General features: G+C 43.5%; 1 protein-coding gene across 1 annotated transcript; it reads right to left on the reverse strand.

Moving 5' to 3' along the window:
- Positions 1–475: 475 nt before the first annotated feature.
- Positions 476–20,180, reverse strand: LOC8050579 (rho GTPase-activating protein 19). Its single transcript, XM_029993035.4, is given in 11 exon segments — positions 476–652; positions 654–662; positions 10,887–11,066; positions 11,555–11,620; positions 11,709–11,798; positions 13,013–13,159; positions 16,313–16,489; positions 17,947–18,170; positions 19,333–19,542; positions 19,600–19,689; positions 19,783–20,180. Coding segments are annotated over 11 exon segments (1,356 nt in total). The 5' UTR covers positions 19,910–20,180; the 3' UTR covers positions 476–616.
- Between the last annotated feature and the right edge of the window lie 463 nt (positions 20,181–20,643).

Below are 20,643 nucleotides of genomic sequence, written 5' to 3' on the forward strand. Positions count from 1 at the left end.
TAAAATTATCATTCTGAAGCACCGATAGAACTTTGTTTGGCACATGCATGGTAGGATGAAAGCTCTCACTCGCAGTGTTCTTTTTAGTTGGGGACATGAAAAGATTTAGACTCCACCTTTATACACCCAGTCCAAAAACCAAAGTACACTTAGTTACCCATATTCAACCTGCGCTATCAACACAAAGTAGCAGTTTCCTCGTGTATGGGATGTTGCCAATGCATGAGGCTACCTACTAGCACATGTTACAGCATTACAGTGTGCATTGCAGCTAAATAGACCGTCGAGTAAAAAAGGTCAATGCTTTTAACCGAGTGCCAGCTAAGCAACGAGTTCATCCTCGTCTTTTTGAGAGGTCGCACCACACTTACTGTCAAAGTGGGCAGATGATCATTAGGACGTACGTTTTGCACAATTTGACTTGATTCTGTAAACAAGTCCCAACAATCTCAAAAGACCCCAAAATATTTTGGGCTACACTTTTTGGCTTTTTATTAGACGGCAAGACACCTGTACATTGCGGGTCCTCCCTAGACCTAGCCTTACTCCTAAGGAATAATGCAGTCTCCTCTTCCCGTCAGACGAAGTCCTGGCTTGCACTGCTGGCAGTGATGTCCTAGTTTGGAGACTTTATGGACCTCTTTGGAGTTAAACATGGCATCCTGGAAGAAAAAGAAGAAGCCGGTGAAACATTGATGGGTAGGTTTTCAGTTAAATCAATAGACCTTAACCATGGAATGGACCCTGGCACATAACATAGTAAAAAAACATCCTTTTTTTCGCTCAGAGACTGAGCAAAAATGTCATAACACACTCTTACAGTCGTAAGAGTGTACAACCAGTGCATAGTCCACACTACCTAGGTGTTGACTTTGTTTGTGCTCTGTTAAGAATGTTAGTGCTTCAGTTCCCAACAAACAGCATTCCACACTGACTAATCAAATAGGGATGCTGCGAACCACCCTAGGTTCGATTTCGAAAGATTTCGATATTTTTGAACCGAACTGGTGTTCGAATTTGAAAGGTTTCGATATTTTCGACCATACGGAAATTTGAATTAGAAAAATTCGCAACTTTCAAAAATCGTGGAGTTTCGACTTTCGAAGCTTTCACGGTTTCTAAAAGTCTGGGATCAATCATTTCGAGTATTTTTTTACTTGAGGTTCAAGAAATTCGAAAATTTCGAGTATTTTTTTACTTGAGGTTCGAGAAAAAATCGAAAATTTCGAACTTTCCTAACTTGAAATTCGAGAGATTCGAATGTTTCGAATTTCTTTGGATATGAAATTCGAAAAATTCGAACGTTTCAAATTCTTATAGACATGAAGTTTGATAAATTCGAAGATTTCAAATTTCTTTCTACATAAAGTTCGAAGGTTTCAATTCTCTTTTATCGCTAAATTCGAAAAAGAAACTTAGGTTTCGAATTTCTTTAAAGTACAAGTGCACATAGTTCGAAGTTCGGTTTTCATGTTCCGCCACAGTTTGTTTCAAATAGCGTTTTCACGCCTCCCTGGTTTTCACGAAATCAGGTTTAGAATTGTTCGGGTTTGATATTCAGATTGCGTGAAGTTGGTCAGGCAATTAAATGAGACGGCGAGTGTCCCGGATGTGCTGGATTATTTGCCAGAGCAGAGTGTCGTGTGCAGATCACTAATTGTGGCCGCCAGCCCGGGGGGGTCTTAAACGTGCATCACGCAGTAGTGATCACACAAACGCACTGTTTAACGATACTCATCCAGTTCGAAATGGCCAGGGGCAGGCAGGTGGTTGAGGGTCACTTGAGGCTCAGAAAAACCTTGAAGCGATCTGGCAAACTGCCTCCCCACCCCCTTGCACGCTGGTAGTAATCTGCTCGAACGCCGCCCGAGTGACGCTGGCATATAGTAAGTTTAGTTTGTACATGATGCACAATCCTGAGACTGGGAATGAAATTTGAAAGAAAAAGTGTAAGAAGACAGAAAAAAGGGGACAGGACAACGTCTCAAACTCAGCTCAGGACAACGTCTCAACCTCAACTCGGGAATAACGTCTCAAACTCAACTCAACTGAGTTTGAGACTTTGTCCTGTCCCCTTTTTTCTTTCTTCTTACACTATTTCTTTCGAATTTCATTCCCAGTCTCGGGACTTTGCATCATGATCAACATACACCAGCTCGCCTGCAGCTTCAAAATTTTTTAGTTTGTAATTGTTTTATAGGTTTATTTTCGGAGACGGAAGAAACGTTGAGCGAAAAGCAGAGAAGCCGACACAACTTGAGGTCGAGGAGCGTTCTACCATACCAGCAGCGTCAGAAGAGGAAAAACGGGAGGAGGGGGGGGGGGGGGGGGGGAAGGGGGGGCTCCAGTCTCTCCCCCCCAGATATTTCGGACTGTTAAAGAAAACAACACGGGGAAAGAGGGCATGGTCGAGCTTATTTTAATCTGAAATTATTTATGCATATATATAGCTACTGTTGCTCTTCACTGCATAAAAAATCGCGTAGATGGTCATTGTTAGAAACTCGTCAGAAGGCACTACTCGTCGCATGCTTAGTGGTTGTGCCATTGGTAAAAAATAATAAATAAATAAACATAACAATAAATGCAAAAAATAAAAAGCTGGAGAAAAAAAAAAAGAATCTGGCGGAAGTGTGGTATTTTTGCATATTCAGAGGCCCAGAACTACGAAACAAATTTCTCCTACCAAAATGCGCGCAGGCTAAAAGAGACACGTACCAAAAAAGTAAAAAAAAAAAAGAAAAAAAATTTTTTATGACGTGCCGAATTTGAACAATATTAGAAATCTTTTTCCCCCCGAGTTAATTTATTCCTCAACGTGAAAAGAACAATATATACATTAATTTGTATTCTGCAGATAGTAATGATATGTACTGCCTGTGGTGTTAATTTAAATGTGATACCTCAAACTATTTCGACGAAAAAAATTACCAAATTTAGGGCACAATTGCCCGTAGATGCATATTTGGATATTTCTTCGAAACTCGTCTTGAACAACAATAATCATATCTTAAGAAGACACTTACCTAGGTTATACATTGACCATTTTTAAAAAGTTTAACATCTCTACCATAAATATCTTCGGCTATAGCGCGCTTCAAATATGGCACAAACACAATTGTCAAAAACCCGTCGTCCTTCCTCGCTCCTTCGGGAATCTATTTCTTTAAAACCAAGCATGCCAGATGATTGAAATAAACGGCATTGTCTTTCGCAAAGAATGCGGCACCACATGTAAAAATGCGAGAGAAAAAATTACGAATGTACCTCACAACTTAAATCCAAATGAAACCGCCCCGCCCGTCTTTCGAAGTTCAACGAACTTCGAACTTTTACCTTAAAAATTTGAAGTTTGTCGAGCTTTTGACTTTTTAGGAATCGAAAGTTCGACAATTTTCGAATTCTTTAGATTAATAAGTTCAAAAGTTATCGAATTTCTTAGCATAGGAAGTTCGAAAAGCTTCAAACTTTTTAGTGCAAGAAATTCAAAAGTTCGAAAATCATCGAATTTTTCGGTCTATCAAGTTCGAAAGTTCGACAAGCATCGAATTTTGCAGCATAATAAGTTTGAAATTTCTAAAAGCGTCGAACTTCTTAGTTTAACAAGTTCGAAAATTTGACTTTCGTCGAATTTCTCGATATGGAAAGTTTGAAAATGCGAAAACTTTCAAACCTTTCGATTCAATCATAGAAACTTTGATTCCAAAAAAGTTTGCGGCATCCCTATAATCAAACAATACGTAAACTCGGATTCGTCTACGGTACTTATAGTTTTCCTAATTCATACTGCTCCAATAGAAACGGAAAATAAACATGAGCACTCTTTATTTCAGAGGCATTGGGATCATGCTTTCTGAAACTCCACAGTCGCTTATCTGTGGATTTGACAACTGCAAGCAGTAGGCATTTGTGGCCTCAATGCCTAGCTCCAACCACAGTGACTGCCTGAGGGGCAGCTATCTTGCTCATCACCCACGACAGGGGGGGGGGGGGGGGGGGGTTTCTAAAGCATAGACAGTTTTTTGCCAAGTAATGTCTAAAGTAAAATAATGTTAGCCCAACGATTGCACTGGGCTTGTCACTTGCGAAAGCGAGTGACAAGCGAATGCGAAAGTATGAACGCCGTTCTTCCGCTCCCTTAGTTTGTCTGCGGCATAGTGGCATGGACGGCCACGTTTCGCTACTGCCAAGGTAGCAGCCGACGGCCGAGCGCATGTTTTCGTGAAGTGGTCGCGCCGTGCTAGCTGAGCTCGGCCGTACGGCTTCTTCGAAGTTCGCCCGAGCGGGCTGCGCAGCCATGAAGAGGGCTCCTCTGGTGGCATTTTTTGGAACTATGCCACACGAAAGCCAATGGAACCCTCGTTCCTTGATGGCGCGTGCCAGCCAATGGGAGCTATATCCATCACATTTCTGCAACAGACTGCATTGGGACAGGGGAAGGTGTCGTTTGGCGCGGCTTCAAAGCTGATGATGCCGGTTCACTCCATGGGACCAGTTAATGCTTTCACATTAAAATAAAGAAATCCCTGTATAGTTTACACTTGCAGATAATCTGCACAACATAAAATACCATACAAAGGGAATAAGCTCAGCTAGTTGGTTATTCATTTCGGGTGGAGCCAGCTGAACATGGGAAGGAAGGGATGAGACGAGATAAGACAACCCAGCACCGAACTAACAACTATTTTATTAAATCCACTTCTATGAGTGCTGCTTTTCTTCTGCTTTTTCTTCATTAATTTTTCTTGTTGTTGCTCCATTCCTCCTATATTTACTGAACAAGAGGATTGGTGCCCCGCAGACACAGTTTTTCTTTATGTTGCAAGGTGATTGAAGTAAAATACTAACTTTTAAACATGTGTAACTGTGCGTGTGAACTGAGAAGGATTAAGTGCGACGGCTGAAATAAGTGGGCGTGCGCGTGCATGGGATGGCAAACGCCGAGACTGGATTTTAAGCCTAACATGAATCTCCACCGACAAAAGTCTTTGGTCCGTTACAAGTGGCGGCAGCGACGAGATGGCAGCAAAAACCTCTAACCCATGTCCTCCCGACCGTCTTGACTGGTGAGGGGAACTTCGAATCCTGGGCAAAGCTCTTCTGTGCTTGCACAGCAGCCAACAGTTGGAACGACGCCCAGAAGCTGCTGTACATGCCGACACGCTAGCGAGAAAGAACCTTTCACATCTTCGAGCATCTTCCCGAGAACGAGAAGGCCACTTTTCCTGCATTAGTGAAGGCCTTGACGCTTTGTCTGGCGTCGGCAGGCCAGCGTGCTGTGTCTGCAGCAGAATTCCGATCACGCTGCTACCACTTGTGACGGACCAAAGGCTTTCATCGGTGAACATTCATGTCAAGTTTAAAATCCAGTCTCAGTATTTTCCATCCCTTGTACATGCATAGTCTGAAAAATGTGGTATTGTGATTGACTTATATTTCGCGGTGACTTAATTTCCGCACATTGGAAGCGATTGAAAATCGTTTTGTTCTGAACACATTGTTTACACATGGAATTCATCAAAAGCAAGCTGAAAGTGCTTGAAAAAAATGAGTTGGAGGTAAATTCTAGCATTACTTCGTCCTGTGAATTTGAATATCACAAGGATTTGATCCAAACGTATCGAGAGACACGAGGAAACTCCGAAAAACTCACTGCGCGTGGGACATCATATCCAGAGGTTTCAACTGCCCTGTGCCTGCTGCTTGTAAGGGAACAAGTGCAACATTTTTGATTGCTCGGGTAAGGCATGCGGAAGGAGCGGAAATTTTGAGATCTCTGTATAATACGTTGCAATTCTTTCCTTCCACTGAACGCGTCAGAAAGGACTATTTCCACACTATTTTGATAGTGCTGTTGTGGCTATTTGGTGCATCAATCTTTTGATGTTCGTGATCCTGGAGGCCAAATGAAGACGATTTAAGTGTTTTTCTTTTCTCAAATACAAAAAAAAGCGCTTCAGTTTTCCTTTAACTAGTTTTCCCCCCATATACATACCGAGTGGTTTTTTTTTTTTCAAACAGATAATATTCAGTACGAAAAGGACACTGGAAATAAAGTAATTATTCCTACAGAATAAGATTATCAACCGTGGTAGATGTCGGGGCACGAGGATAAAAAAAATTTAATGGCTTAATTAACTAAAAAATTTTAACTTCTTTAATATTTTTTTAGCTGGTATATGTTACTTGGAGATTTTTAGCCCATTGTTCATATAGGCCAAATGCGTTGTTAGATGAAAAAAAACAAAAAAAAAACCTATTCTTCGATTTATGACGTGGCAAATTTCGACAGCTGCGGCAGTGCGAAAGTGAGACTAAAACGGCAGAGCACAAAACGCCCTCAAAAAACACCGCCCCAAAGTCAGAACAGTGTTTCGCACTGCTCTGCCTTCGGGGGCAGCGTTTTCTAAATCTGGAAAATGCTCCAGTTTTAGGACACTTCTTGGCCTGTGGACCAATCTCTCATCCCAGTTGTGCAACTGTGGTTTTCGCCTCTTAATTAAGGTGTTAGGTGCACTCAAACGTATGAAGAGTCTATAGGTCAAAATATAAGTATGCTGACCTTGCGATATATAGCTACATTTATTTTTTTAAATTTTTTTTTAGGCTTTCCAAACTTGTTTTAAAAACGCTATGAAAGTTACACAAATATAATTTGTGGAGGTACAGCCAGGGAGACATAATATAGGTGGCTAATCATGGCACTAATCTAAATAAGAAAATAAATTTTCTTATTAATGCAAATAAACATATTGTTCTAATTATAAACTTGCCTAGCATCACCGAAAACTACTGAATCAGAAAGTTTTAGAATGTCTCGGAGCACGGGGGAAGCGCAGTAGTGTGCTAAACTTGCCATTCATGCAACGGGCACAATGCTGCGGTGCGCAAACACCAATGATAAGGGATGAAAAATCTAAAAGGGTGCATTCAGGGGTGGAAGCAAGCTTCAGCTTTTTATAGCAGGCCTGGGAGCAGCAAATATGCCTTTTTGGAGCTGATTTGAAGCAGTAAAAACTTTGGAGCAGCTCAGGAGCAAGAAAATCAAGTTTCATAGCAGAATAAGTAAATCTTGGAGCTGATCACTCAGGTCAAACTTGGGGGTATACATGGTTTGCACATGACGTCATGCAAAGAGTGCTTGGATGGCCACCGGGAAAAAGGGGAAGAAGGAGCCCCCTCTTACCAGGACCCTCTTTTGTGTCTTGCAGATTTGCCCAGACGTCGCTATTCTCCTCCCAGAAGATTATAGAAGATTAACCCGTCACTCAAAATTCCTACAAAAGCAGCTTCTCCCCCTCTCTTTCATGGTGGTCAAAAGTGTGCTATGTGACGTCAGTCACATAGCACACTTTTGAAAAGCTAGAAAAGATTTAGAAAAGCCCAAATGTGCTTTTCTAAATACAAAAAATATTACAACAAAAAAAGTCTCCATGTGATGTTCCAGAACCATTTCCAAACACAACTTTTCCTTAAATATATTCCAGCCCATAGCATAAAAAGCAAACAGCGTGATTGCAATTTATCTGAATGGCGGCTATTGATAACTGTCCTGGTAGCAGGTTGGTTCCTCTTATGGATTTACAATAGAGAAGGTATAGTGAACAAAAGCACAACTTAAGCCTCATGAAAACAAAACGTTGTGCCCATACTTGTGCACGTTACTAAGAAAAAGTAAGAAATTACATTTACAATTACCCATGGCTAAATGTAACAAGTTACAGGTACAATTACACTTACATTAAAGTAAGTGACCATACTTCATACATAATCCGTTACTTTTGCGGCGATACTTTCAACCTTACTGTCCAAGGGTACGAAACAAGATACAAATGTTATGCAACCGTTTATTGTTGCCGCAGCTCACACTTTTGTGACCTTGAGCAACATCTGGCTCTCAAAGTCTCATCGGACATCTTGCCTCGTTTCTATGTGAAGACGTCGTATGCTGCACTAAACACCCTTTCAATCCAGCTTTTTCTAAATAGGTGCTGCCACCTGGACGCGCAACTGAGTGGCTAGAAGATGACGCGTTCGCAAAGCCTCCCCTACCCACTAGACACCCAAAACGTCAGCTAGATCCTGTTGGCCCACTGGGATGCTGTGTCCTAACTATGGCTTCACCAAACTTCGCTTTTCTCCCCAGTGTAGATTATCTTGGTCCCTGAAGTTGATACAAAAAAGTCATCACCTCTCTCTCTCTCGGACAAAAGGAAGCAAAGAGTAAAGAGGCAAAAAGAAAAGGCGCGCAAAGATCCGCTACACCAGCTCGCGTGCACTTTGACGTTGTTGTTGTTTCTTTTTTTTGTTGGAAGGAAACATTTTGGAACTCGGTAGTTGGCCTAATATTGTTCGTACGGAGAGTCCGGTTCTTTGTATCAATGCGCTTCCCACCTCGTTGTGGGCGAGCAAGCTGACAAGTTACAACACGCAAACAACCAATCCCCCCCCAAAAAAAAAAAAAAAGATTTGAGTTGAGGTTTTCGGTGATGTGAAAAAAGGCTTTCAGCATGTAAAGAATGCCAGGCCTTGCGCTTTGTAAATGCAGGTGACAATGTGATTCCAACAAAACTCACCCTTACAGAAAAAAAAAAAAAAATTACAATTTTTTTGGGGTAATATTTAAAGTTCCCGCATTTTTCCTCCGCGAATGAAAACAAAGATGTAATGGATTACAATCATTCCCTGACATAAAAAAAAAGTAAAGAAATTACTTTACAATTACTTTCTGAAATATGTAATTATTCCCTTACAAAATTATGGATAAATAGATTACAAGTAATTTCGTTACTTGTAACAGTTTACGTACCAGTCTGGTTGTGCTTATTGACCCAAATCAGAAGTCCCTTAAGTTAGAAAGAAAACCCTTCGAGATGCAATAGCATGGTATGAAATAAAGCCCAATACTAACCCGTTTTCATTATTAGGATATACAAATGTTCCAAGTCCCTGTTTAGCAAACAAGAAAGTATTCCAATATTTAAGTTAACAGAGCACAAATCTACTCTATCTGGTAAAAATACAAATGCAAAATATTGAAAACCTCATATTCCTGCTCATACAGACGCACTTAACTAACACTTATAGAACAAACATGACTGACTAGAATTAAAAAAAGCAGCTTGTTTAGGGGTTTGATGGAAAAAAAAAAGTGTGACAAAACTAGCAAGTAGGACCATAAAACGGAAGGTTATCCTCACAAGTCGATTGCTTGGATGCCGATAATATTCCCTGGAGAAGGGGACGAAGGGGGACAAAGGACAAACACAAATCAAATCTGCATTCTAGCCCAACGGTTTAGAGTTTGCACCACTCAGCAGGGCATTCCCACGGTCCTTGTCCTCCGACCAGCTTGCTGTTTGTGTGCCAGTGCATGTATTTGCCACATACATCATTTACAGGAAAGTTCGTAGATGAGGTAACCAATTATCACTTCATTCCTACGTTTACAACACAACTGAGGGGTGCGGAAGCCAAATGTTTGTTTCATTTTGTAGAGTAGTTATCGCTTTCCCCAGAGATTAAATGATAGGTGAACAGATGGCTCTTAGGTACGTTTAAGACCATAAAGCCCTTAAAGAATGACCACCCAAAATGAAAAGATAAATGCTTTGTGCGTGTGTGTGTGTGTGGGGGGGGAGGGGGACTACAAGTTAAGTTAAACGGGAAATCTTCAACTTCAAAGTTTCCTACTGTTTCCCTCACCACAGTCAGGTTTTAAACATTATGATTAACTATCAGCAGCTCGCCTGCAAACTCTCTCTCTGTTCATTACTGATACCACAAATCATAGACACGGCGAATTCGTGTTCCACGGTGCGATAAGCATGCGAGGATTCACTATGGACTCCCCTCTTGGGTACGGCAGCAGAATGCGGACGCATGCACATTCGCGCTTCACAGTGTGATGTACACGTAAGAACCCGCTACAAACTCTGATGTAACTGGAAAACAATGCAGGAACGAGTTATGATATTGCATGTCACGGGAACGGATAACCCGCAGACTGCGGACGCTGCAGATTCGCGTATCACGGGGCGATAAGCACGAGGGATCCCGCGGTGAACACGCTTGTCACGTACCAATACCACAGATCACGCAGTCGATGCGATTCACAAAACGGGACAGGTGATTTCTCGGGGGCAGGCCTTCATACGAGACTTTATGGTATATGCGAGTTAACGCGAGTGGTATTTCAAATACAAGTGGCCATGCTCAACGCCACTACTAAGCGAAAAAAAATAATTAAAAAATTAAATGACGAACTGATGCCTCAGCACTTCTGACAAAGCCACCTATGCATGCCCTCGGAGATCAGACACCTACATGCCATTGACATGACCACATCGGTATGGTGGTTCCATAACATTGGTTCATAATTATCTAAACGAACACAACACGGTAAACCACTGTCGCCATAAATACTCCAATATAGCTAAAAAAAAACAAAAACAATAAGAACTTTCCCGGCTAGTTGTGGCTGCGCTTGGGAGCAGAATAGTGCAGCAAAAGTGGATTGGCGCACAAAGGCGCAATCGGCACAGCGCTTCCACCCATTGCACAAGCAATGAATGTAGCGCAACCCCGCGCTGCCCTCTGCGCTCAGTCTTTCTAAAATTTACCAATTTAGTGGTTAATTGGAATCACAAGTTTATCTTAATTACATGAAAAAGTTCATGAACAAACTTTAGTTAGTTAATCAAATTATCATGACAATTATCCCACTATATTATTTCCCCCGGGCTGTATAATGCACCTGCACAGACTGCGTTAGTGCAGCTTTCCCACCTTTTTAAAAAAACAGTCTGTAAAGACTAAAAAAGAACACCCCGTAAAAACATTGCAGAGGGAGAGGTTGCAGAAATATAGAACAAGTTAGAACACACCTTGACCCTCCTGGATGCTCTCAATATGCTCTTGCCAAGCGGAGCACTCTTCTCGCCCGCCTTAGTTGGCGTGCCTGGAAGGCTGCTGCACTCCCCATGCTTCTTTTTCAGAAACCGCCATGCAGCTGGGAAGATGTACCTCTTGCCTGTAGCATCCTTAGCCGGCTTCTTATCCGGACTCTGGCGACAAAGGGAACAAGTTGTGTAGTTGGTGCCATCACGAGAATAAATAAAACAGCACAAAAAAACAGGACGCGGGGACAAGTGGAAGACAAGCACATACACAGTGCTGACTCTCAACTGTTGCCTTTTTCCAAAAACGAAATACAGGATGTCTCCCCAAAAAATTTTCGGCGCTTTTTTTCACAAAAAAAAAAAAAGAACTATGCATAGCAAAACGCTCATTCTCCGCTCAAATGCAGTGCTAGCGGTCTGAACCAGATGCCAAAGTTTTAGAGCTAACCGTTATTTTGTTTAAAAGTTTTAAGTGATTTTCCGAAAATTTCTAAGGGAAAACAGGGCCAGTTTTCGGTAGCTGGTGCCATTCAGCTCCACGCATTCGACAGCTCCGTCCGCTGCCATTTTCTCATTGAATGGAAAATGGTGTTGATCCGTACGAAAAGACCCGAGGGGGATTCTGACTAGCAGCAGTGTGGCCGGTTAGTTACCTGGATTGCATCCATGCTGGGCCTGCGCGTAACATCTGCAGATTTGGCAAACCGTACGCTGCCACTCTGTAAAAATAATTTGTCAAGCGCTTGGTTATCAGTGTGCTGGGTCGCTTTGAGGGGACCACCCAACTCAAACTCAAAAGTTTCTAACCACATATGGCGTTACTCCAGCAGACTTGCTGCGTCCGTGCTTTCTTCTGACCTTGGAGACGGGGGTGCCACCAGCATTCTCTTTGAAAATCTGAGTCAAGACACGGGCAACTACAGTAGGCTCATGATAATTCAAACTCAGATATTTTATACTTCTGGTTAATTCAAACAAATTTCAGAATTTTGGCTGTCCTGCTACGTTTTTAATGTATTCATGAGCCGGTTGATTCCAACGGCGTTTTCGTGTAATTTATACCTTTGTTCTCGCGGATTCGTTGAGTGCGCTTCTTTCCGAGCACCAGTGCGCTGCAGAAAGGCAACACCCGCGAAGCTTGCTCCCGCAAGCGTTGCTTCTCCGCAGTGCATCGGTGCTCGGTGAGAAGCGCACTCAACGGGGCACAAGCAGGGCACACATAAGCTATGAAAACGGGCACCACGCGGAAATTTCTAGAGCAACTTGCGCGGACGCTGCGACATGGCGGCATGGCATAGGTCCTCGTCACAGCGTCCGCGCAAGTTGCTATGAAAACTGCCGCGCGGTGATCGTTTTAATTGCTTATATGTCCACTGCTTAATAGTCCACATTAGCCAACTTCTTGGCCTGATGAACAAACTTAATTTTGTTTTGAGTTGTCATGAATGGCCTAAACAGTCCATGATAAACAACATTTTTGAGTTAAATAAACTTATGTCATACATTTCACAAATGTTGTATATGTGGCATACCTGCTTATGATCGGTAGGCCTATGTAGAGGAAATGAGCAAATATCTCCTTTGTATGTGTAGTCATTCATATGGCAAACAATAATTTTATCTTGCATCATATTTAGATGGATTTCTGATAATTCAAACAAAATTTGTGGCTTCCTGGAGTTTGAATTAATGAGTTTACTGTACATGTGTGGGGAATTCCTGGTGTGTGCATTTGCTCCCATTGGAACTAATCCTGCTTTCTACTGATGCATTGTGTTGTCAAATAAACTGGTCGCCATTACATAACCCATTCCTTTTAACTAGTCCTATCTGTTGCCCCTAAGTTTTAGACACCCTTTCCAAAATCTTATTTTATTTTCTTCTTCCTCATATTTATAACAAAAGATGCCATAGCAACTTTTGCAGGAACTCAACAGTCTTCATACTAGACAAAAATAGTACCACTGCTTTCCCGTGATTCTTGTAAAAAAAGCCTCAAGTTTAAGAGTTGAGATAATAAAAAGAAAAATAAAAAAAAGAAAATTTTTAATAGCCATGAATATTAAACTTGTGCCCAGAAAATGTCTGCCCTATCTCACGCATAGGCCTACCTGCTTGACAAATCTTTTTTTCTGCTTCGTCTCCGGCATTTCATTTACATAGTCAAAGAGTTCAGCTAGGGCCCGCTCTGTATAGGCCTTTATCGCCTCCTCTTTCGGCTTCTGCTGAACACAGAAGGTCAGAGTCGTGCAGACAGGCTGGAAAAAAACATGAACGAGAACAGCAGTCAAGTTTCTAACAGTATCGCTCAAAAACGCAATTGCACACTAAGATTTTATTTAGGCAGGATTGAAGAGAAATACAAAAATGTTCTGTTGGATTCATGCTATAGCCTTGACAAAAGATGTATAGTAAATAAGTACAGCCTGCTTACAACGAACCCGGAAATAATGAATAGCGGATATAACGAAAGAATTTTGATTTCCCACTCCCATTTGTATGTCTGCAGTGTGATTCGAGTCCACTTTTAGCGAAAAAATCTCGGAAGGCCTGTGCTAATACAACAAACAAAAATTCACAGAAATTTTTCAAATTTAATGTAAAAAGTATCACAAAATTTAAGTTGAGCTAAAATAAACAATATATAAAAAGTTTACGCAGCGCACGTGAACTGTGCGCTGCATGGACAGCAGCGCACAGTCCACACGCTGCTGACCAACAGCACGTGGACTTTGCGTCTTGAGAGCGCACACCTCAGAGAAGTTTGCGCTGCTCGCCTAATCACCCCTCGCAGAAACGAGATGCTTCTCCGCAAGACACAAGATGTGGGCAGCGTGGAAAAACCTAGAAAAACCCGTTCGCTATCACACTACCGTGCCAAACACCGCCGTGTTCCAGTTTCTTGCGTGGTTCTGGTTCACTCTCCTCCTGATTTCCGTTTGGATAGCATACTCCTGCTGCTTCTTTGTTGGCCCGCTCCTTGTGATCCAGACTGCCTTCCTTATTTCCCTTTGACTACGGACCCTACACCAACCGCTTCTCCCTCGACAAAGACTATGATCTTGATTAAATGCACCTAATCGCAACTGACTGGACCACCCATGGATCTACTTGATCATGTCAAGCACCGGCATTTCCACCCTGAAAAGAAAGGTTCTGTCCCTAAAGGTGAAACGGGAGATTCTTGAGGAAGTTCGGAGCAATGTCAAAAAGTCGGAGATCGCCCACAAATATGAAATAGCTCCGTCAACGCTGTTGACCATCATCACGAACGGGGACAAGATTGACGCAGCCCTTAACGACGATGCTGGCAGCGTAAACCAGAAGAAGCTCCAGAAGCCTTTGTACAATGATGTGGAAGAGGCGCTGTACAGGTGGTTTGTCGACGCCCGCACAAAGGCAGTTCCAATAAGCAGTCAGGTCCTTCCGGAAAAGGCTCGGAACTTGGGGTTTGTGTTGAAGCACGATAACTTCGAGCCTGGAAGCGGCTAGCTTCAAGGCTTCAAGGATCATCACAGTATCACTTGCAAACACATCGTCGGCGAGGCCGCCTCCGTTGACGACACGTTGCTCCGGGCTTGGCTCGACAAGCACCTTGATCGGATCTTTGCCATTTACACTGATCTTGACATCTACAATGCGGATGAGACTGGCCTCTTTTATCAACTTCTGCCTGCCAAGACACTGGAGTCCAAGGATGACAAGTGCGTCGGAGCCAAGACAAACAAGGAGCACGTCGCACTCCTAGTTTGTGCTAACATGGACGGCACTGACAAGCGAGAGGTGCTGCTGTTTGGGAAGTCCCACAAACCATGGGGCTTTGCGACCATCAAGTCTCTTCCTGTGACGTACGTCCAGAAAGGCAAAGCGTGGATGACGGGGGACTGCTTCCGCAAGTGGCTCGCTGATTTTGATGCAGACATGGCTTCGCAAAATCGGAAGGTGCTGTTGCTATTGGATAACTGAAGTGCCCACCAGATAAACCCACTGCTCAGCGCCATGGAGGTGCTCTTTCTGCCTCCAAACACCACGGCAAAACTTCAGCCAATGAACCAGTGAGCCGAAGCAAACCTGAAGGTGCACTAACGTCGCCGAGTGATTGAGCGTCTGTTATTGACATTTGCACCGCGGTGCCACCCAAGGAACGCAAGGTTCCGTTGGCCAGAGCAGTGTTTATGGCCAGCAGATTGTGGAGATGTGAAGCCCAAAACCGTCGCCCACTGCTTCAAGAGCGATGGCTTTTCCCGAATGAGGGTTTTGGAGGCTCCTGCTGCCAGCGACGACGGAGTACCTGCCGTCAACAGATCTGCGCACCGCTGGAGCAGATGTGGGAGAGCCTGGCACAGGTCCAGCTCGTCACGTCTGGCATTAACCTCGTCGAGTTCGTCACGACATAGGACAATATCATCGCCACAGAGGAGATGACGGATGAAGACCTTGCGAACTGTGGCCTCGTTGTGGATCTGCAAGCCAACGAGAGCGACAGCGACAACGACTGCCATGCAAAACTGTTGGTGTCCACCAGAATGACGATCACGGCGGTTGATATGTTCCGGTTGTACTTCATTGGTGCCGGGCTTGGACAGAACATTTTCGCGCAATTGGACACATTAGAGGCAGCAATTGTGAGCAAGTCTGTGAATCGTGGTGTGCAGTCGTGTACCAACAGCTTCTTCGGTAAGCAGTAAACCCTTGCTCTAAAACATTGTTTTTTATCCAGATATAACGAAAAACAGGTAGAACGAAATGATTTCCGGTTCCCGATGTGTCCGTTATAAGCAGGCTATTCTTATACGAATATATAGCAAAAAACAGTTGCGGTAGCCATGATAACACAGTAAAAAGTATTTTATTTTGCAAACATACTTAACTGTAAAAAGGCACTCCTGTATAGAAAGAACATGAAAGGTCTAATTTATAGCTGCTGGCTGACACAAAACTGCCTTCAGCTGAAATTATTTCATAACGTCCATACCAGTGGCGTAGCCAGGAATTTTATTTGGGGGGGAGGGGCTGAGGTGGTCGAGATGTCCGTGACTTGGGGTGCGGAGGGGGCGTCAAAATGCATGTATATATTGCAGGGTCAGTTGGATATGGGGGAGAGGGGGGGGGTTTGAAGCCCCATAAGCCTGTTCCCTGGCTATGGCACTGGTATATACTATTATATTCAAGCCAGTACAAATAAGGAGAGGTTGTTTCAGTACAGTTCGAGGAACCAAATGCTACCCATTCCGTCTCAGCAGTCGACAATCACTTTTTCAGTGTTCCACGAGAAACTGGAACATATGACAGCTGTGACTTTCCCATGTCCACATGTCCCCAATGCATCTGAACCTTCAATCTTTATTTAAACTTTTGATACTCGTGAAAAACCTTTATACATATAGACGCTTTACTATGCCCACACATACCTCAATGTCACCATCCTCTGAGTTGCTTTTAGGCACCTCCTGACGTGACTTGATGCAATTTATCACGTCTTTCACAAGCTCAGACGGATAGTTGAGCAGGGCATGTGCATTCTCAATCAAAAAGGTCAAAGGCTTAGTCAACTCAGCAGATTTTTCCTGTATTTCTTCAGGACTCATCTGAAAGTTTCAAGCATAAATTAAACAATGATTTAATGAAAGGAGTAGAGCAACTGCATTGGGAAACATTCTGGTATGCTTCTCCTGCATCATACTAAACAAGTGCTTAAGAATTTAAAAAAAACAAAAACAGTAAATTATATTACAAGAACAACGGGGCAAAAGTCTGTAGGTTTTCGTTTTGAGCATGCAAGATGAAATTGTTGCGACGTCATGTCGAGACTCCTCAAATTTCAGTTCCACATTCCTACCACACGCAGCAAAGGAAGGTGAGTAGTTTAACAAAAATAAAATCTTCACAGTATTAGTTTCAGTTTTGGCAGGCAAGGTTTGGAAGGATTAAAAAAAGTAAATAGTAAAGCATGTAAAATCCACAAATAAATTGTAACATTTATTTCCCAGCACATGTTTCCTGGTGCAAATGTTAAAGAAATTAAAATTTGGTTGCAGCCACCCTCTAAACTTGGTTCAGCGCAGGCAAACACACATTTTTTCGTTCGGAAGACGGAGGTGACGGGCCAACCCTCATGAGAAAACAACTGCAAACCTGCCAAGTACGGAAAAACTAAATCCGGGAAAATTTCTAAGTAAGGGGGGGGGGGGGGGGGGGGGTCTTTTGGAAAGAAATATTGACAACAAATTTGGATGAACACAACTTGATTACATTTATATTGCACTGCTCATGCTGGCGAGATATAGCTGGGCCTCGCTCTGTTGCGACGGCAAAAACTCCTTGTTTAAAGGGATACTAAACCAAACTTTCGAACTCACAAAACAAGGCTGTACTGATAGGTGGGATGCTGCAAAACACAAAAACATCACTCATACAGCGATATCTCTAACGGATCACTATATTTTTGGAAAAGAAGTGCGCGATTGAACACGGCCAATGAGGCAAGTCAAGTCATGATTCTCCATTCCCTCTCATCCTCGCTTCGTCCCCTTGAGCTGGTGAACCGAAGTGAAAAGGAGAGAAACGAGGCCGCTTCCTCTCATTCTCAACTGTTCCAAAAGGATTGTGATGTCATAGCTCTCGCTTGATCGTGCCCTTTTTTTCCAAAAGTATGGCCATCCGTTTGAGATATCGATGTATGAGTGATGTTTTAGTTAGTAGCGTCCTGTTCAACGCTTCTGCAGCCTTATTTTGCGAAATCCAAATTTCGGTTCAGCATCTCTTTAAGTGCGGGAGGAGGGGAGGGGTGTAATTTCCGTTTTCCAGGAGATTTTTCTGCTAATGTGTTAACTGTACAAACCGGTGAAAATTCGGGAGTCTCCCGGGTAATACGGGGGACTTGGCAGGTATGCAACTGAATTTTGTTCCAAGTTGCCTGCCACTTCATCTTGGTGCTTCATCCCAAAGATCTGTGTTTGCCTGTACTTAATTGAGGTGTAAGCTGCTCACTGGAAAGCCTGCAATAGTTCCAACTCAGAGTGGAATAGAAAAAATGCATTGTTACCTCGCGAGGGCAGAGGATCACAGGAGTGAACAGCAGAGCCAGGCTCTCGGAAGTCATGCGGTTCAATTCGCGTGCGCTTGACACTTGGTGTAAAAATACCAGAAGTTCCGATGCTAGGCTGTAGTTGAGGGGTGGGAGCAACAACAGCAGTAGCTGTGCTGCTTTCAACTGCCTTTTCAAGCACTCTATCCGCACAGATGGCAGTGCCCTTGGTCGACACAGTCCTGCGAGTGGGATTATATGTATGATGTATGTAGTGGCTTAAAGAGACACTGAAACCCCCCCAAAATGTTTTAAAAATTTATTGCCAGGCAATTTATTATGATGTCAGAAGGCTACCCAATCAATATTTTGCTACAGTGTAACATATACTTTAATAACGTCAAAGTATGCAACTGCTCGAAACCGAAACTGGACAGGGGAGGAAGAAGAAATATAGAGGAGAAAGTTACCCAAAATCACATGGATGTGCAACATTTTTTTTTTTTTCAGTCAATGTATTTGCAGTTTTTTAGAAGCCACAAAAAATGAGCACCATATTTCTTGTCTATTTTAGTATTGAGTGTGTGCCTTCGATGACCCACGACTTTGATTATCTTTGGTGGTTGTGTTTAAACCATAGAAAACAACACGCGACCATGGAGAAGAGAGTGAGCGCAACTCCAACCGGCCAGTTCTCGATCGGCGGTTTTCGGGTGGAAAGAAAGCAAATTTCGAGCTGCAAATTGTGTTCTGGGTAATTGGGCTCTCATATGTCATGAACAACTAAAAACCTTGGCGAGCATTAATACCCTGTCAGTGTCCCTTTAATGGTTGTGGACAAGGTTACAGAGCATATGTGTGAACATATGCTCTGTAACCTTGTCCACAACCATTAAAGGGACACTGACAGGGTATTTATGCTCGCCAAGGTTTTTACTTGTACATGACATCTTGCAGTAGGATTAACCTGTAATGCAGAGTGCAAGTTTGTCTGCTTCTTCTGCAGGGATTGTGCTGACGTCAAAATGCCAAGCTCTCCGAATGAAGGGTAGTGGGTAGACGTCAAGGCAGCTTGCTTTGAGGTCTACCCACAATCCCTCAATCGGAGCTCGGCGTTCTGACGTCACCACCATTTCAGCAAGAGAAGCAGGTGAACTTGCGCTCTGCAGAGGGTTATGGCGCTTTTTCGCATCTCGCAAATAGATGATGTCGAGCATCGAACCTTGCTGCTCAAATTGACACAACCTGATCACACCAAATGGATTACCTAGTCTTTGGTCGTGTAAGAATGCGAGGAACTAGCAACCATGGTCTACTTGTGAATGAAGATCACTAATGCAGTTTTCATAAAAATCTCTCAGATATCGATTAAGGGATACAAACACTAGAAACCAGTCAACCTACCTGGGATCTTGCAGTAGGCAGTGAATGTTTCGCTTGTGAGAAGTGGCTCGGAGAGATCAGCAAGCAGGCTCTTCAGAACGCAGGCGCAATCGTGGACAGAGTACCCTTCTTTTTTGAAGTCTAGGGGCGTCCCCCTCATCAGCAGGGATTTCAGAATCTGCTGCCGACAGACACTTCCAGACTTTCTAAACAAGCCTTCGGTCCCGACATCTAAGAGAAAAAAAGAAACTCAGAACCGCAGCATCATGCCCGACAGGAGGTACTTACTGTCCTCCAAGCTTAAATGATGCATGATGAGCCGGATTGACCTGGCCACCACGAAGGTCAAAGGCACCTCGCCGCACGTATTTTCCGGCTCTGTCGATAAGGCAGGAAAGCGAGTTTCGACTGAGGGTTAGTTCTGGTAGCCTGTTGCACAACAAAGCACGACCGGCCCGCGAACTTGCTTACCTTTCGATAACTTGTACGGCATGTCGAGCACGAAAGAGAGGTGCATTCTGCACAACATTACGAAAGTATCGGCGTGGACGATACGGAATTCGGTTACTTCGTCCGGGCGCTGAGGAACTCCTGCCATCGTTGTGGGGATTGTGCCCGCTCACCGTCAAGCACGGGAACGCCTTCAGGTTTGCATCGCTCCGAGTGCAGACGAAGCCACTGAGAATCACCAACTGTCCTCTCTTCCTGGCTCGCAAACGAATAAAATTAATCGATCCAAGCGTACTCAAGAACCGAGTCTCGTTGTTCGTGTGGTTCTTGGTGGTTCGCGGGTTAGCCGGTTTGCTGGCTCTGTCAGATTCGTGTCGTTCGCCTAGCTTCCTCGCTGCTGCACGCCCTGCACGCCCTCGTTTTTCAACGGACACTTGAAACGTGCCGCTCCCCTCTCATTGGCTTTACCCTGACCAATGCCGAGCCAAGTTTCGTTTTCAAGCGTGAACGAAAGTAATCAAGCCACAAACAAAACTCGGTGACTGTTATTCATTTTATATAATTTTCGTTGGAGTTTAACGGGTGAACTGGTTAACGCAAAAGGCGGCAGGTGATGATGTGCGTGATTATACGGTTCTGTGAGCACCGACACCTGCCATCTCGCCCTCAATTTGCACCAACGCCCCGAAGCTTGCTTCATAGGAAACGCTGGGACGCTTTGTTTATGTAGCATTCTTTCCGCTTTGGCAATGAAGTGATTCCTCGCTGAACTCTATTTGTTTCAATTGGCGGTTTTCGCTGATTTCTATGATAAAGATTTATGGGTCTAGGCTTTCTAACCCTACAATTGGGCGATTTCTTAATGAGCGTTGGCCACCTTGT

This window comes from Ixodes scapularis, unplaced genomic scaffold (genome assembly GCF_016920785.2).
Source record: "Ixodes scapularis isolate PalLabHiFi unplaced genomic scaffold, ASM1692078v2 PGA_scaffold9__187_contigs__length_104089568, whole genome shotgun sequence".
NCBI lineage: Eukaryota > Metazoa > Arthropoda > Arachnida > Ixodida > Ixodidae > Ixodes > Ixodes scapularis.